This window comes from Salmo salar, chromosome ssa01 (genome assembly GCF_905237065.1).
Source record: "Salmo salar chromosome ssa01, Ssal_v3.1, whole genome shotgun sequence".
Classification (NCBI taxonomy): domain Eukaryota; kingdom Metazoa; phylum Chordata; class Actinopteri; order Salmoniformes; family Salmonidae; genus Salmo; species Salmo salar.
In genome coordinates, this window is record NC_059442.1 from 77,687,892 (window position 1) to 77,700,643 (window position 12,752).

At 41.0% G+C, this 12,752-nt stretch overlaps 2 protein-coding genes across 2 annotated transcripts in view; one reads left to right on the plus strand and one right to left on the minus strand.

Annotated features, from left to right (window-relative positions):
• Positions 1-2,421, minus strand: part of LOC106612928 (metal transporter CNNM4) — a 28,338-nt gene extending 25,917 nt beyond the window's left edge. The window contains exons 1-3 of the mRNA XM_014214606.2: positions 1,346-2,421; positions 1,139-1,241; positions 10-1,008 (exon numbers count right to left, since the gene is read on the minus strand). Coding sequence (XP_014070081.1) covers positions 10-1,008; positions 1,139-1,241; positions 1,346-1,717 — 1,474 coding nt within the window. The 5' untranslated portion in view covers positions 1,718-2,421. The remainder of the gene's footprint in view (positions 1-9; positions 1,009-1,138; positions 1,242-1,345) is intronic.
• A 4,882-nt stretch (positions 2,422-7,303) lies between these two features.
• LOC106612917 (inactive heparanase-2) overlaps positions 7,304-12,752 on the plus strand; it is a 115,692-nt gene continuing 110,243 nt past the window's right edge. The window contains exons 1-3 of the mRNA XM_014214584.2: positions 7,304-7,775; positions 10,615-10,769; positions 11,073-11,234. Coding sequence (XP_014070059.1) covers positions 7,510-7,775; positions 10,615-10,769; positions 11,073-11,234 — 583 coding nt within the window. The 5' untranslated portion in view covers positions 7,304-7,509. The remainder of the gene's footprint in view (positions 7,776-10,614; positions 10,770-11,072; positions 11,235-12,752) is intronic.

The following is a 12,752-nucleotide window of genomic DNA, read 5'->3' on the forward strand; positions in this document are numbered from 1 at the left end:
CTCTATTACCTCTCTTGAACTCCTCCAGCATCACATCCAGTTTGGTATCGCTGAACACACAGTGCATGGGGTGTTTGTAGAACTGGGTGATGGTCTTCAGCGGGGTGCAGTCATCCGGGTCCACGAACGCCAGGTCTTTGACGAACAGGATATCAACGATGTTGGACCTGTCGTTCTCATAGACCGGGATCCGGGTGAACCCGCTCTGCATGACGTCAGACATGGTACAGAAGTCTAGAACAGCATCCGAGGAGAGCATGTAACAGTCCGCCAGCGGGGTGTGAACTTCTTCTACGTTCTTGGTGCGCAACTCCAGAGCGCCCTGGATGATGTTGAGTTCTTCTTTGACCAGATCGTGGTAGGGGTCTGTGACGCGCAGCATGGCCACCAGTTTCTCTCTGGTGTAGAAGTTACTGATCTCCTGGTGAAGCATGATGTCTAGGAGCTTGGAGACGGGGTAGGAGATGGGGAAGGAGACCAGCATTAGAAGCCGGGTGGCCCAGATGGTTTTGGAGGCGATGGCGAGGCTGTGTCTGGACGCCACAGAGTGAGGCAGGATCTCTCCTATGAAGAATATACCGAAAGTGCAGGTAGCAAGGGAGGTGGGAGTCATCCCTATAATCTGGCACATCCACACTACGAAACAGGTGTTGGTCAGCACATTGCCCAGCACCACAGTACACAGGATGTAGTTGCCATGTTTACGCACAGATTCAATCTTGTGCGCATATTTTTGTTCCTTCTCGGTGCCGCTGTTTTGGAGGACCCGGAGCTCAACGGGATCCAGGGCGAGCATGCTGATGTTCAGCCCACTGCAGAGCGCAGAGAGACCCAGAAGCATCACCGACACCCCCAACTGGAGCCACACGTCCGCTTGCGGGGGTCGCTCCACCACGGCTAGCCAGAAGTCTCTGGTGGTGAAATGTTCCCACTTCACCCCATCAAACGCGCAAATGGAGTAGTATTTTATCCGCTCATCTTTGCGCAGGTCTTTGGCGAGCAGCTCCACTATGGAATCAGAATCAAATAACACAAAGGTACTCATCAGACAAAATAAAAACGCACAATAACACAAGACACATTTTTTTTTAACATTCGACTATTCAACAACGATAAAAACATGTAACTATAAACGAACCTAGAACGGAGTTGTGGCTGGATGCAGACCTGAAGGAACCCAGGAGTTCGATGTCAGAACTCCGCGCATGCTCGTCCACGCACGGGTTCCGTTTGGAATAGACCTAAACACAAATTAACATTTTTAACACGATATTTACGCAATTTAATTAAACATATGTCATATATAGCGTTATGGGTAAATGGTCAATACACTAAATAAACGGACCATGCTCTCCCCCTCTCCTCGCTCTCGCTCTCCTCCTGGCTCCTCTATGAAGGCGATCCATGGTGCGGCAGCTGCACCCTCTGGTCTCCCGCTCCCAGAGCGGTTCTGGGCTCTCTGTGTAACCGGGGATGCTGCGTAGTAAACCCGCAGCATGAACCGCGTCCCCTCGGTCGCCTGGAGCAGCCCGTCTTGCACAGACAGTTCACCGGCTTTAGTGTTCTCTGGGCGGACACCAAGCAATCCCTTCGCCGGAGCTGGGAGAAAGAATACGATGATGAGAAGGATAGAGAAGTTAAACAACAGCAGGCTGCAGGAATGAAGTGCGGTGCGGTGTGTTGAGGATGAAGCTGCTGCAGCATCAGCAGCCATCATGCTGAATGAGCTGCAGAGGGACGTCGTCGATGGTTGGGTCACGTGGTTAGGGTTTTTACGCTGGCTCTTGGAATCGGCATAACATCTGGAGAGCCACACTTGGAGCAGAGAGAAGAGAGAGGGGGCCGAGAGAGAACGGGCATGTGTGCAGCACAATGACGTAATGTCATGTTGAGTGCCACTACCGTCTAAAAATAGAAGGCAGGATATGCCCTATCATCAGACACTTCCCTGCAGTGAGCGACTGACTGTCTGTCGCTCTCTGCAGAGATCACAATCGTTGCCTACTGACATACCCGTTCATGCTTGTGTGTGTGTGTGTGTGTGTGTGTGTGTGTGTTCATTTTGTTGGCCAACTCAAAGGCCTTCATCACAGTTTTTCTCTCTCGGGCTATTTTTTTTTCACAATCAGCATCATCATAATCATCACCGTCATAATCATCCTCATCATTGTCACCGTCATAATTATCATCATAATCTTTGTAAACAGCAGCATCGTCATCACATTGGGTAAAGCTGCAGTCGATTTTTCTAGAACGTGTTATACAGTATTCCACCAGATGGCAGTGCTGATCCCCCTTTCCCATTTCAGCACCAGCTCTGGAGTCACGTTTTACTAGAGGCTCTTCAACTCAACAAGTTGTTCGTTTACCCTCCTAGTGTGTGTAATTTGATTTAATTTCACATGATATGGTCATTAAGCTGATTTAAATAGCACAGTAATAACAGCAGGGTTGCATTTTAAAGCCAATAATAGGTTAAGTACTACGAGTCAATGTTTTGGGCCTGAGTCAGCAATGATTTATAATTTGCAAATGATTTATAATAAATAGCCTAACAATTATTATTTCTAAATGATTTAGAATTTTCAGGGACCAATCGCATTTAGGCATACGAACAATTAGCCTACAATTGACAATGTCTTACTTGTAGCGTCTAATTCCATTTAAAATATCATGTTTTGACATTTTGGAATCGGAGCCTACATGTTAGTGTAAGCCATAAAACGAGAAATGTAAACAGATAAAACAGTTTAGCAAAGCGCACCATTACATTGGTTTAATAATCAGATACATAAAATAATACACAGGGACTTGGCTGCTCCTTTGTCTAGTGGTAGGCTGACTTCTCTGCCTCTGCAACTTTCACACGTCGTCAATATTCGGAAGAGCGATCGTGAACCCTGCCTTGTAAACCGTGACCCTTTCATCGCCTGTTCAAGACAGTTACAATCCTGGTAGTGGCGTGTCAATAAATAGCCTTATCCACCCTCCTTCGCCCACGCTCTCTCTCTCTGTACCTATGCTCCAAATCACATGTATGTGCCTGTCAAGGCAATGTTTTTTAAATAGATTTTATTTTGGAAGTATAATCGAAGTCAGATCCCACTGGACACAGACGTCAATTCAATTTATATTCCACGTTGGTTCAACGTAATTTCGTTGATTTAATTAGAAAATAACAAACCATATAGCCACAAAACTGAAAATAAATAATGTTATTGTAGGGTATATGACTAAATTATATAGGCCTAGTATTATTGATATTTTAAATCATGTTCAACTGATAAAGCTCAATACATTTCAACAAAATATGTTTCCAATGTAATGCATTTGCCCTAGACTAATATTGCTTCACTAACGAAATTGCTGTTACATTTTCGACCCTGTTGATTTGTTGCATTTTCCAATAGGCTACCATAAAGGCCTGTTTTATTGCGTTATAGTTCAGGGACCTCGTGTTATAACTTGGGACAAAGATAGAATATGGTTTTGAAAAAAAGACAGTTTAAATCGGATTATTATCGTTATGGGCCCGAGAAGTTAAAAGCTAACTATAGGCTAAATGCAAATCTGGACAGATTTAGATAAAATATATAGAGAGACATGTATTTAAACCAGATGTAGGCCTATCTTTAAACGCTATGCCCTACAGACTATATCCACCACCCCGTTATATAAAGCCATGTAACCACACCTAAAGGAATAATAGGGAAATGCTATTGCTTTGTTTAGCTCCGGAGATAAGACGTGTTGGTTATTCTGCCTTAGAGGTAGGCCTGTCTGTTGCACGTTTCTCTTTTTTCCCAAGTAAATGACTATTATTCGTTTATATTACAAAATGATTTGTCTATTAGGCCATGTTTTTGTTGTTGTTATTATTATTGTCATATCATTATTAGTCTATTATAGTAGTATTATGGCTGTGTTCAGTTTGTTTAGATTTTTCAGAGTTGATACAATAGGTCTACATTTTTCTTCGATAAATGGAGTCGAAAAGTTATAGTCATAATATTTAACATTTAGTTATTATTTTATCAAAACCTTCCGAAAGTAGTTACTCAGTCAACGATACCCACACACACAGTTTCGATAGCTTATGCCACTTGCAAAAATAGCTTAAATTAATACGATAAAAGGTGACATGAGAAAACATTCGACATTACGGAATGTGTTGAAAGTAGCAAACGAGTGTTGGCTAGCCTACATTATTTTCTAAGTCGAAAGGAATCTGGTAGTTGGCTAATTTTCTTTGCAATGATTGGAAATATGATAAAGTCAAGTTCAACTCGAGAAATGCACGCCAATCTGTACTCTTTTGGTGGCAGGTTCCCTAATTTCACTCACAGTGAACATTCACACACAAACATCTTCTTCGAATTTTCTATCCTATGAACACAACTTTATTGTTAGTGAATTGTGATAATGTGCTAACTTATTTGTTTTCAAATCCAATTGTTTGATTTTACAATTGAGTAATTTAGCAGACGCTATTATCCAGAGCGAATTCCATCAGCAAATAGGGTTATGTGCTTAGCTCAAACGCACATCGCCAGATGTTTAACCTAGTCGGCTCGGGCATTCGAACCAGCGACCTTTCACTTACTGGCCCAATGCGCTTAATAACCACTAGGCTACCTAGTGTAGCCTATAACACAGCTCACAGCTGTACTTATCTAATGTAAAGTATTTATATTATATTTAATTTAGTTGGAATTCCTGGAAATCTTACAAACTGTAGTTTTACTGTCCCATCTATCTGAGTATCGAGTATCAGAACAATGTTTTTTTTTTAACTAAATGCATTCACAGTCTCCATATCGTTCAAAGAGTGGGCACTAAATTGCTGTCATTTTTCTCTTAATGTTCTATTTAACATTTTGGTAACAATTCATAGGGAAAAATCTAGCCTTTATGGAAATCACATGCTATGTATCCCCATCAATCCCAAACACTTTACACAATATGTCTTCGACATCTCAAAACGGACATCAAAAGACTCCAAATGACGTCTACAGTATATCTACCATAGACATGCAGTAAAAGACCGTAACTTGATGAGGGATGTTGGTCCGTTGCCATAGGACCGCTACAGCCGCAGCGGGACATATCAAAGACTCATCTCTTCTCCTGGTGGAGTGAGGGGTCAACCGAAGATCCCACTGTGATATGGAGAGAGTTATATAGGGGTTAGAGAAGGTTGGAGAGATTAATATATAGAGAGGTATGAGGTTGGAGAGGGTGAAAAGGAGACAGAGGTTTGCTCCCCGCTGTTAGACGTGCATGTTTGGAATAGATGGACAGTGTTCTGCCTTAGGACCATGAGGGGTGCGTGTCTGATTCTACCTCACATAGCAATGGACAGTTGATAAAGCTTTCTCATGAGAGATAAATAACAATAACTGGCTCGTTTGTTTGCAATACCCTGTCAGCCACAGGCTGGGTCAGGCATGTCCTGTCCATGTTCGCGTCTTCATATTTCCTTTGTTCCTTTCAGACGGGCCTCGCGCACTTTCCAGAATTAATATCGAGCTTTCCAAGAGTTGTTTGAATGGTTTAACGTTGGAGCGTAAAACATGAAGTTGGTTGCAGCGGTCACTAATTCAAATAGATAATAGAACCTCTAAACATTTTCAAACTTGTATTGATTTTGACTGTAACAGGAGGGATTACACAAATGTTTTGTGATATCTTCCCAATCGCAGTGCATCATGCACTTTCTACACAGTAGATCAAGGGGAGAATATAGTCAGCGACCTCAGACGACCAGAGTTATCAAACAGTAAGGCGGTGTGTTCACGAGACTGAGACGAGCCAGGCCGAGGTGAGGGGAAGTTGTTGGGATAACCACCATAACAACGACCCATCCCGTCGGTCAATGCCTTTCTCTACTTGCAAGTGGGACCACGCTGTGTGTAGGCCCTCTGGTCAAAGAACATCTGGAGAGAGACTTTATATAAAGCTTTTATAGGTATGTTAAATATGTTGGCTGTAGAGTTCTAAATTAGTTTTGAATATGTTTTTGGAAGCCACCAAGCAGGCTATAAGACTGAGCTAGGCTGTGTTTGTCAAAATTGGCGAAGTTCGATGCAGTCACTGGAGAAACTGTAGAAAACATATTAGCACAGATCAAACTGTGAGAAAACATTAGCCTTGTGATCGCAGCTGTTCTTAAATAGCATAGGCTACTTGTGCGTAAAATATATTTTACCGCATAGCCTAACTAGCTATTTACTCTCCTTTTCTTGTAGGCATACTTATCTAGGACCGTACACCAAGAAATGCCCTGTTCGATAACAGTGTCTAAAAACCGTTCCGTTCAAACGTATAGAAAGAACACCCATAGGCCTACTCTGATGTTCCATTTATTTACGTTGACCTTTTACTTGTTTTACTAGGACTAAACGTTTTCGTTTTATGTAGGCTTACTTCAAATGTTCATGTAGCTAGTTAGGAATGTGCGTTTATTTTTTATTTTTTATGGATTGTATTGGGGTTCTTAGTTCCCCAACGAACGAAATATACATTTGTTTAAAAATGCATAATTATGTCTGTATCAAAACCATCTTGACACTGTAGACATGCATCCAACTTTCATGTATAAGAGATTTGTGTTTCACACATAATTAGCAAATATAAAACGTTCAGCCTTTTAGATGACCCTGCAATTGTAATCTAAGCAACACAAATCTTCGCTATTTCCGAGATACCAAATTCGAGTAGTTCCTTAGCCTAAATATTTCTAGAGTGTAGTTTTGAATACACGGTTTTCATAACGCTTGTTTTTAATCATTCCATTGGTTAACATGATTTGTTGGTATTGTTTTGTTCGAGAGTAACAAATACACGACATTTTCATACACAATTCATTGCATCAGACAAATTGCTTTTCAGATTTACATGAAAATGTATGTCTTGTGGCAGTCACCAGCGTGCGTAATTCTTTTTACATTGTGCATTGGAGACAACTCGCTAAGTGCGTATATTCTATATCTTAATACCTTTTGAGCCAGGTGTCTATGTCAAAGTATAGACTCTTATTTTTCTAAAGGTTCCCTTTCCCAATTTTACAAGTCATAAAAATAAGAAATAATCGGACTTGTGGAGCTCTGCAATGCGGACTTGTCCTAGCATATTGATAAATAGATCGCCCTGATCATTGTTTTCTCTCCTACACCTCAGGGGTTAAGTATGAATCCTCATACCTCAGAGAAGAACCACCACTGAGTCCTGAAGAGGGGCGGTGCTGCCTCCTCTCCTCCCCCAGGCTCATGGCCCTCTTTAGCGGGGAGGCTGGCCCGGGGCGTGCGCTCCCCTCTCCAGCTCCCAAAAACACGGAGGGGCGGGGGGAGACGGACAGACAGAAAGGAGCAGATCTCTTCGCTCAAAGGAATAGGAAGAGTGCATTCAGACTACAAGGTATCGCTATAGCTTCTCTCACGTTCCCTCAAACAGCAGAGCACGGTCTTGTTTTTATGCGCAGTGTTCCATCTGTGGTGCCAAGCCAGGAAGATGCCCAATCCGGCGACATGCCCCTTCCCAGGCTCCCGGCTGTGGCTGGTATCCGTTGCTCTGATGGTGCAGTCGGTGATCTCCTCTTCTTCGACCTACCAGAGACCTGCACCCGGCGGCGGGGGGAAGAGAATGGGGTTCATGGAGAGGACGCTCATTTTGCTGGACGTCAACACCCGCAGTCCGGTTCAAGTTCTAAATGACAACTTCCTCTCTTTACAGTTGGATCCGTCGATTATAAAGGACGGGTGGCTGGACTTTCTGAGGTAGATTTCTTTCCCACCCGGTCTACTTTATCGACTTCATAGTCGTCGTTATTCTGATGTTTGGATCAAATGCATTGTTTTTGGTTTATAGGTCTCTGTTGAGCATGATCGGATTTAGTTATCTAGACGAATGGCTCTTTGACAATATTATGATATCGGGAATCATTAAACAATGTCATAAAGTCGGTTTATGCCTATTTGTGCATTGCCTTTGTTTAGGTGACATTAGAAATAGGGGTAAACTAGCCTGTATGGAAATATGGAGTGTCCTAAAGATTGTAGTGTAGCCCTAAATTCATAATTACGTCGTCGAGCTTTCCCAATTGCTGTGCATACTATTAGCCTATTTTCTAATTTCAGTTGAGACACCTTTTGACACATGCTGCGTCCCTCTCGCGTAGCATGCATGCATCAGTTTACACAGTATGTAGCCTAATTCATAAACATCTCTTTCACATAGTGGTGTTAATAATAGGTCTACATATATAATGCCACTGTCTTAGTCGTGTCAATGTTTCTGTGTTCTACACAATGCTAATATGATGAGAGAAGGGAACAAGAATGACAGGGAAAGAGGTGATATGAGCTCATAATATATAGTTAATGTTGCATGTTGGGTATGGAAGGGAATCGTTTACATTGGTAGAAGTATGCCTACATGGCGCACACGAGGCTCGCTGAAGAATTTCCGTAAACAGAGGTTTCTTATTTCCAGTGAAACATCCACTGTTATTGTTTGGGAGGAGAGAAAAGGGGTCGTGGCATTTTACAAGTTCAGTGGAGTAACAGGATTTACTACTCGATATCGACATGTTTGTAATAATGAAAAACAGTCGGAATGGCTACTCAAATATTATTGGAGCCACAGCATGTATCGCCCTGGAAGTAAACAATTTCAGCTTCCAATCAGCTTCGGCTATTGTGCAAAGTTCCCAGATGTAACTTTTACCAGTCAGTGGGGAACTTTGGTCAGGATTTTAGCAAAAATGTAATTCTGGGTTAACTAGATGAAAAGTGTTATTCCCACATGAACGCGTTCAATCATATGGATCTATATAAATTCAGTTGTTGCTATATATTCAACCTTCAGCAACTAAATGTTGTCTGCATCAATTTTGTGATAATAACAATAATAATAATAATGATACTAATCATCACAATAATATAATAATTTACCTAATGTTCATAATATTCCTAATAACAATAACACACTATGTGATCAAACAATTAACCTTTTAACAATATTGACACGTTTTTTTGCTTTACTTTGGTTCATACTTTTCACTAACTTCCTATATGTCTGTAGGCTATTCACTCACAATTTCAATGCACATTTTCTACAATGTTTTTCCAATATTTATTTTCTTAACTGTACTGATCAAGTTCATATAAACCGTTATTTGGATAAACATTTAAACCATGCCTACTGTTAACGTTGCTGATCGTCCGATCTGATAAACTAGCGCTCAAGCACACTAAGGCCATACTATAGGATAAATTCGTTTTTGTGGTAGGTCGGTGGATTTTAGAGACATAAATAGGCAATTATTATAATACAAAGTTAGATGATTTAACTACTACAATAGTCTACAATTGTCATAGAAATTGCACTTTATTCAAGTCTGCGAGAATCGGTTAAAATGATCACAACATGGCCTATATTCTGTCTACAAAAACAGCACAATATGGTAAATGCTAATCCCATAACATATAATTGAACACAACATTAAAGCTACAGTGCAATTTCCAGTAATTTCAATTAATGGGAAATATTCCCTTAATTTTGAAGAATGTGACTTGTAAATAGGCCTACTTCAAAACTGTCCTTTTGCTCCATGTTTTTGTTCAAAGGAGACTTTGTAAACAAATAATGACTAGCTTCAAATCAATGTTTAAAAAGTAGGCTAATGTTGCTCTCATGGAATGCCATTCCTTTACTACAGAAAGCATGTGCTATTGGCAGGTGATGTATTAGTTTGCTCCATTGTTTTGTTGGTGGTCCACTCTTGATGATATTCACAAATTACAGTGTGGCTTTGGTCGAAAACTATAATATTTCTGTTGCTTATTCTGTGTCCAGTCTGGTAACACAACAGTAGAGTGGAATACTTAACCCAAAACTATTTTTCTAATCCAGAGCTGTGGGAGATATTAATGCTAGCTGGCTAACAGCGGCACTGAGAGGGTCATACAAGTCCTGTTGTAATGGAAAAGCTGTCATGTCCTATAAGACCATCATGTAAATACTAGTAGGGTTCTCTAGCTTTTCTCTCAAGTGAAACCAATAAATGAGAGTGATAGTAAAAAGTGTTTTGAAAGCCCAGTCTGGAAGCTCTGACAGTAATCTGCTAACACTGTAGTATAGAACATGTTTTTATTATTCTGGGCATACTAGTCTCACCATCATAAAATGTTTCCCTGTGACATCTAAAAAACACTTAAACCTACTCTCTGTATGAATTAAATGGGCTCCATGTCTAGTTTCCTTTTGTTGAATCTGAATGCACAGGGCTATCAAGAAATATCACATTTAACTAAAGCTGTCATTGTTTTATTACTTGAGTTTTTTGTCTTGTGAAAGTAGTGCTCAGCCTCTGTTGAGTAGCCTATGTCACTAGTGCTGGATACTGCAATAACATACTCACTAAAGGAATTCTTTTCAAAATAACGTCAGTCATTTCTTCACAGAGTTGTGTATGTGCATACATAATCTGAAATTAATGATAGTCATGTTGGGTTTTTTATGCAACTTGTTTTGACACAGAGCCTAATTGATTAAAAAAGATTTCAGATGTATTTGTGCACCGTATTCTTATCAGATCTCTGTCTCCATGTATAGTTCCAAGCGTTTGGTAACCCTAGCCCGAGGTCTGTCCCCAGCCTATCTGAGGTTCGGAGGAAAGAGAACTGACTTTCTCCAGTTCCACAACTTGAAGAACCTTGCCAAGTTCAGAGGCCCCGGCCCAGATTACTACCTAAAAAACTATGAAGATGGTGAGTTAGACATTATGGATTTGATTATTCATTTACGCAAATGTTGAACACACATTTTGTATATTTATTTATTGTGTTGTTATCCCAATTTGATTATAAATGTATTGAGATGTTTAAATGTACTTTAGGTACAGTTGAAATCGTCTAGGTCCATGATCATTGGTAGGCCCATAGTCTTATTCTGTAGCATTCAAGTGGAATTCAAACAAGATTTATTAGCAAGAAAGGAACAATCCAATGTTGCCAGAAGTGGTACGCAATGAAACTACATGACCCGTTCTTGGTCTCTGTGTTAACGCTCAGACATAGTGCGTAGTGACATCGCCCTGGACAAGCAGAGGGGCTGTAAGCTGGCCAACCACCCTGACATGATGCTGGAGCTGCAGAGAGAGAAGGCAGCTCAGATGCAGCTTGTCCTCCTCAAGGAACAGCTCTCCAACCTCTACAGCAACATCACAATAACAGGTAGGAGATCACACACACACACACACACCAACGCACACACACACACGCACACCACACACACACACACACACACACACACACACACACACACACACACACACACACACACACACACACACACACACACACACACACACACACACACACACACACAAACTCTCTGTTTGGTTACTCAATCTTGCCAGAGCACAGTGATGTAAATCATCACCCCTCAGATTTACTAATGTAATTTGTAGAGAAGGGATGGAGGAATGGAGGGAAAGAAGGGATTGAGGGAGGAATGTAGAGGAAGCGAGGAGGCAGAGAGTACTGGCATTTCTGAATGAAAGGTTAAACTGAACCTGACTGGAGGGGCAGCTGGACTGTGTGTGTATGTTTGTGTGTGCGTGCGTGTATGTGTGACTTGCTGAGTCCCAGTGACTATCCCTGGCTTCCCAGGGTGGTAACTGAGAACCGTAAGGGTTTGGTTAGCAGTAGGCTGTGTCAGGTTGTCTTTATGTTACAGTATTTTGCTTGGTATTTATTAGAAATTATGTGGTAGCAATTAATACTTTGTAGTACTTAAATACCAGTTCTGGTACCAAATGGCATGTAATAATATGATGTAATGATAATGTAATGATGGTTAATTTAAAACATATAGATGCAGTTGTAATAGTTTGGTCATTGTTCTGTAATTACAATTTTACTGCTATAATTTCCAGTAAAATACAGAGTAAACAGCAGTCTATCAAAACAAACCGTAACCCCAGAGTTTCTAACTTTTAAAATGTGTGGATCATATCAACTTACAAAGTTGAAGAGAGGAGAGATGAGGATGGAGTTTCAGTCATCGGAGCTACAATGGCAGCTACAGCTGCTTGTGATTTATTAGAAGAACAAAATGACTGTGTTTGTGTTTGTATGTGTGTGTGTGTGTGTGTGTGTGTGTGTGTGTGTGTGTGTGTGTGTGTGTGTGTGTGTGTGTGTGTGTGTGTGTGTGTGTGTGTGTGTGTAAAACCTCCCATGTTAGAAATGCCTGTTCTAGATCTGTCTTGAGCAACACGCACTGCAACTAAGGAGATGTTCATATGAAGAAATAACATGAACACTGAGGGATTATTCCCCAAATATTTATGCCTACAGAACTGATGCCATGACAGATCATTCCACCAGCTTCACTCAAGACTTCAGTGATATTAATGTGTATCTAATAAATCTTCATATTATCCCAAGGGAATCTGCTAGAATTTGTCTTTTGTCGAATACATTGTTCATTAATGCACAGGAGAGTGGTGCATTATTCCGTTTTTAATGTACTGTAGTATATAAGGTATTTCAGACACATTTGTACATTGATAGATTTTTATTGACGGGGTTACTGTATGTGTGTGTGTGTGAGTGTGTGTGTGAACTGTATGTAAGTCTGCGTATCATCAGCTGTGTGATTTCAACGGGCCTCTGGTGCACTAGTCAAAACATGGCCTGACTGCGCCTATCTTCTAGCACTGAAGAGACACATTGAGGAGAACCATTTGT